General features: G+C 48.4%; 1 protein-coding gene across 1 annotated transcript in view; it reads right to left on the minus strand.

The window, feature by feature from the left end:
* USP7 (ubiquitin specific peptidase 7) overlaps positions 1-3,587 on the minus strand; it is an 87,997-nt gene extending 84,410 nt beyond the window's left edge. Inside the window, exon 1 of the mRNA XM_056806134.1 lies at positions 3,455-3,587. Within this exon, the coding sequence (XP_056662112.1) occupies positions 3,455-3,527 (73 nt within the window). The 5' untranslated portion in view covers positions 3,528-3,587. The remainder of the gene's footprint in view (positions 1-3,454) is intronic.
* Positions 3,588-6,000: the final 2,413 nt, after the last annotated feature.

Here is a 6,000-nt window from a genome sequence, read left to right on the forward strand (position 1 = left end):
CAGATTATAGCATCTTATCAGACAATCTTCAGGAAGGCAGTATACATAGTATATAGTCAGAAGTCCTGAGTCCCAATCCCAGATCTGTTACCTACAACTAGGCAAGTTATGCTAAGCACCTCTAGGGGTCTTAGTTTTATCTGTAAAATTAAAGACTTTAACTAGATAGCCTGTAAGATTTCTTCCATCTCTAAATTTATTTATTACCCGTGACTCTTTCTAACCCCCTTCCATACACACAATGCCTTGAAAAACCCTCAAAGGGAAAAACTATCTACAATTCCATTCCAAGTTAAGTCCTATAATAATAAAGTTGTGTCTCTCTTAAGGCATACTTCGGCAACTGTTGGATGATAGAATGACTTCCTAAGTACCTAAAACCCAACATGTATAAAGATGGATAAAGTATTAAGTGCTTACTATATGCCATCTACTATCTAAGCAGAGTAGATTTTTTTTTTCTTAAATGAAAGATAAACTTTCTATCTTCCTATCTGCGGATGTTTTATAACTGAATTCCCCTCTCCCGAAGTTATCAGTCTCCCAGAAAAACATCCAAAACAAATTTCCTCAAGAAGTTCTATAAACTCTTAAAGCATCTTCTTTTAGAATGTAAAAAACTTGAATTTATCCTTCAATATTTTGGTTAATTTTGTGACTTGTGAACACAAACATTCCTTTTCAAGGGAAAAATGTTTAAAAAAAAAGTCCAATTAATAGAAGCTTGCACATATTAGCATTTTAGAGTTTTTACAAGGCAAATTCTTTTTTTAAAAAGTAAAACAAAAAAATTCCTGTGCCGTAGGTGGTCCATGTATGATGCTACAATTAACCTGTGAGTCAGGGAGGCTTACTTTCCCCAAAATCAAGCCTTCCAGTTAGTGAGTGTAGTAGTGTCCCACCTCAGATGTTTTGATTCCAAGTCAGATTAGTTGCTTTTTCACTCAATCCCTGGAGAACTTGTCTCTTACTTATTTAGAATAAGTAAACAGCAGTAAAATGAACTCTGGAAAGAAAAAAGTCTAGCATTTGCTATGCTTTCTTAAGGACCCTGTAACACCTTAAAGAATAGCATTTCAAGTTTACTGGAATTTAATTCCAGAGATAGATTTACTAACAAGACACTGACACCGAATGTCCATATCTCTGAATTCTCAATATATTTCCAACTATTAATAGTGATGTAATTCTATATCATGTGACAGCATTTTGGTTTTCTTATGGGCATGGTTAAAAAGTAACACTTGAAAAGTAAACTGAAAAGTACCTACTTTTTAGAACAAGCTGCTTGACACAAAATGACATGAAGTCCTTTATTGGTGTTAAAAGAAAATACTCAAGGAAAACCTCAGTAGTACATGTTATATATAATTTAAACAAATATGAATGATTCCTACCCTAAGCTACTGCTCTGGGCACAATGAAACTGGTCATCTAGTCCTCTACATGGTCTCTGCTTCATTCACTACTATCATCTATACAGCATATGTGAAATAATGAAGCAGTTTATTTCATTTCTTTAAAATCTGAAAAGGCATCTTTTCTCATTTAGTATCCAATTATTACCGAGCCATTAACAGGGGAAATAGCAATAAGAAGTATTACCTCAAGCCATTAAAGTTTCAGAAACGGAATTCAGAATATTTAAAAACAAAAGTTTATTTCTTCTATTTTGTCAAACTAGTAACTACATATCCTGTTGAGATTTTGCTTTTCACCCAGTGTCACTAAAATGAAAATATCCTGTCACTTTGTCTTTAGTATGACCTTTATAGTATGATTTTTGGGAAAAAGCATACTGTTTTCAAAGTATTTTTCTTTTTAAAAACCTTGCCATGTCAAAACCAAGTTTCTGCAAATTTCCTTGACAAACCTATGTAAGTAAAAAGGGAATTTATAACATAGTACAAACTTCACACCATAAGAAAATAGTGTGATTGACATGTGCAGAAAATACAAGTCACTTTTAAAAACAGGTTTGGAACAAGACAATTTCTGAGACATGCCCAAGCTACCACGTGTGACCAGACTAATATGGTTTCAAACTCTGAATGAATTCATATTGTGCTATATATAAATGTAAAAGCCTTTTAAAAAAAACTAAAGCTGATAGCCACCACCCCCCAATCAGCAGCCTAAGTCAAGCTGAAAGGTCCAGAAATTCAGTTTTTTTATGTATTTTGGGGGGGTAAAAGGTCCGAATTATATAATTTTTTAAAAATCAGCTTAAATCAAAAGCTTAAAAGGTCCAGAAATTCTGTGTTTTATGTACTTTGGGGATGAAACGTCTTTTCTAGATATATTTCACTGGGGATCTTCGATGTTATGGCTCAACTGTTTCTAAGTACCAAGTAACTCAAAAAAGTGATTCACTTTTCTGAACCTTTCAATCTAGAATTTCGACACAAAATACCATATATATGTATGTAGCACTTTCCTAAACCTAACTACAATAATGCTGCTAAGATCAAAACAAAACAAATCTCCTTTGGCAAGATCACTGAAGTTTTGCCCTAAGGATACCTTAGACATTATTACAACTTCTTGCTCCAGTTGCATAATGGATAAGGTATGGTGATAAAATGTTTTGCGTTAAGAAAAAGTAAGCTGCTAGGGAACCCCTTGATAGTTTCCCTTTAAAAAGAGGCATCAAAGGAGACTATGGCTGGTTACAAGGAGATAAACAATGCACCCACAATTGCCAAAGAGGATTCCTAGCCTCAACTCCATGCTAAAGCTCCCCCAATTCAGAGTTGGTCAAAGTGCCCTGCTGAGAAAGATTCTCCTCACAGCAGCAACCCCCTTCAAGCAGAAGTTTAACCGCAAATAGGAGAGCCCCTTCGCCCTCGGGCCGGGCACCGTCCCCAGTCCCTGGTGCCCCACGTCCCCTCCCCTCTCCACCACAACACGGCCCGGCCCTGCCCTGCCCAGCCTCCCCCTCCCCCCCTACTCCGCTGCATGACTGTGCAGCCTCTCCCAGGACTGGGGCCCCCAAGGCAGACCCCGGCCCTAGACCCCACTTTCGAGCCGAGGGAGGCGGGCCAAGGGGGGCTGCCAAGAAGTGCAGGAGGGCCAGGCAGCGAGGGAGGGTGGGCGGGCGGCCAGGCGCCGTCCGGTTCTGTGCCCCGATTAAAGATGGCGAGCATCTCGCGTGGCTCCCTAGGCTCCCCCATACAATGAAAGAGACCCGAAGGCAGCGGCATCCCCCCCCAACCCCCCACGCGGGCCACGGAGAGAGAGTGGGCGGGCCGGCAGGCCTACCCAAAACACTGGGCGGCGGCAGGGGCAGCGCGTCGGCAGCCGGGCTGTCCTGGGTCCCCCACACTCCACCGGGCCCCGGGGAAAACAAACACCCTCCCAGGGCACCTCTGCCACTAGCACACACTCAGACACACTCACACACACACGCACACGCACAGCTTTTCCAGCCTGGTCGCCCCCAGACGCGGCTTACCTTCCATCTCCATGTCTTCCGGCTCACTCAGCTGCTGCTCCCCCGCTTTCTGCTGCTGCTGCTGGTGGTTCATGTCGGCCGCGACCTGGGCCTCGCCTGCTGCCAGGAACCGGGGCTGCGGGCCCGGGAAGCGGGGAGCAGCGAGGAGCCTGGGCGGCGGCGGCGGCGGCGTCGAGGCGGCCTCCTCCTCGTCGTCGTCCTCGTCGGCTCCGGCCGAGGCAGGCGGCGGCGGGCAGGGGGCGGCGGCGGCTGCAGGGAGGGCAGAGGCCGGGGTTGGCGGCGGCGGTGGCGGCGGCTGTGGCGGGGGCAGGGAGACGCGCACGTATTTGCTCGCTATTCGCCCAATCTCGGCGCCGAGGCGGGGGAGCGGCGGCGGCCGAGGCGGGGGAGAGGCCGGCGGGCCGGGCCGAGACGGGCTTCCCTCCCGCGCCTGCCTCCGTCCCTCCCGCCGGGGCCCGCCCCCGCTCTCTGGCCGGCCCCGGGCTTATGTAAGCCGGACTGGGGGCGCGGGCCCACCAGCCCCTTCACGGCGGCCGCCCGGAGTCTGGGCGGCGGCGGTGGCGGCTCGGGGCTAGCTGGCCCCGGCGGGCGGCAGGCTAGGCTGGCTGGCTGGCGAGCGACGCGGCCGCGGCCTCGGCCTTGGCCTCAGCGGGGAGGCCTGGGTGCGGAGCGGCCTCGGGCCGGACTTGGGCTCTGGGGTCGGTGCGGCGGCGGATCCGGCGGCGGCTGCGCCGCACTCTCCGCCTTGCGGCCTCCGCCTCCTGTCCGGACAGAGCAGCAGACGCACCTCCGGCGGCTCGGCTCCCACTCAAAATGGCGGCGGCGTGAAATGTCACATCCGCATGGGGGGCCCGAGAGCGAGCGAGTGAACGAGCGAGCGAGGCAGGAGAGGGGAGAGAGGGCGAGCGAGCAAGTGAGCGAGAGGAAGGAGAGACGAGAGGAAGAGAGAGAGAGAGAGAGAGAAGGAGGGAGGGAGGGAGGAGAGAGACGAAAGAGGGGTGGGTGGTAGGGAGGGAGGTAGAGAGTGAGCGAGGGAGGGAGGGAGGGAGGGAGAAAGCAAGCCAAGAGCAGGGAGGCAACCAACCGGGGAGGATAGGGAACAGCAGCGCCGCCGCCGTCGCCCCGGGAACAGCAGCGCGGGCCGGGGGCGGCCGAGGCGGAGGCCGCCTTGGGGATACTCAACTTCCCGCCTCCTCTCAAGACTCCTCTCAGGACACCCCCTAGCCACCCACCCACCCACCGTCCGGGCTGCCCCGAGAACGGACCTCTCCCTCCCATTCATTCCTCGATTTTAACATCCCGCGTGCCAAACTTCCTACTCACCCTCTCTCCCCCTCGGGATCCTGAATCCCACCTAACCCTTCTCTGCCCCACGCACTCCTCACGCACATTCTCTCTGTCCAGTTACCTCCAAACGATTCCCCCTTTGGCTCTGACTTACAACTCCCAGCCCAGCAGGTTGCGTGGAGGAAGAGTGAATAGAAGAGCTGGGTCTGTTGGAGGCCGGGGACCTGAGTTTGAATATGGTCCCCGAGGGTCAAGGTTGTGGTCGACCTTGGAAAGAGTTACTGTGGGCCTCAGTTTCCTCCTCTGTAATATGAAGGGGGGTAGAGCTTTAGATGGTCTCTAAATCCCTAGTTGCAAGGTTTTGCCCTTCATCTCCACTGCCCCGGAAATAAGATATCCAGTCTAAGCATTCTTAATTTACACTTATTAGGAGTCCATTGGACAGCCCCCCTCCACAAATACCGGATTGCTCCAGCCCTATAGAACTCTCTCCAATACTTTATTTCTTTAATCAGCTCAAATTTGCATGACAGTAACTCAGATCCGTCCACCCTGGATTCACAAACACCCGGACTCCAGGAGCTCGGGGGAAGAAAACCTATTGCCTGGGGATTTATTCTTCATCTTCCTCAGTCAATTTCCCACCAAAAATAATCTTTTAAGAGTGGTTAGACACAGGATTATGAACTCTTTGGGGGCAGTTACATTGTCTTCTAGGTTCTTGACATTCATGTGGTCTAATTGAGAAAAACACAGCAAAGAAAAAATTTAAATGATAACCCAAAGAGAACAATAATACAATGTTAAATTGGTAATGCCTGAGAGGAAACTTTACCTTCTTTTGTAAACACTTGCAAAGCCTGTGCTTTAAATGTATTTGTGGATCTCCTGCTTCAAACACCTGTAGGTTTCACATTAAGGATATCTATTTGGAAAACACTCATCTGGACATCTGTCAGAGAAAGAATGCTGAGGTTAATCCTAATATTCAATTCCATTTAAGAAGCATTTATTAAGTGCCTTCCAAGTGGAGTGCTAAGCATATTTGTTTCAAAGCACCCCATCTCCAAATCCCCTTACCCCACAAGAATTGACAGTCCACTAAGGAATTTCCCTTCTCTAGTTTTCCTTCATCTGCCCTAACCTATTTTCTAAAATCTGGGCTGGGGCTTCAGCATTTATTGTTATTCTGGAATTTCTCAAGTCAATGAAGAATTTGCAAATACAAATCAACCTTGCAAACTCCTTAAACGCTGGGG

This window comes from Monodelphis domestica, chromosome 7 (assembly GCF_027887165.1).
Source record: "Monodelphis domestica isolate mMonDom1 chromosome 7, mMonDom1.pri, whole genome shotgun sequence".
Classification (NCBI taxonomy): domain Eukaryota; kingdom Metazoa; phylum Chordata; class Mammalia; order Didelphimorphia; family Didelphidae; genus Monodelphis; species Monodelphis domestica.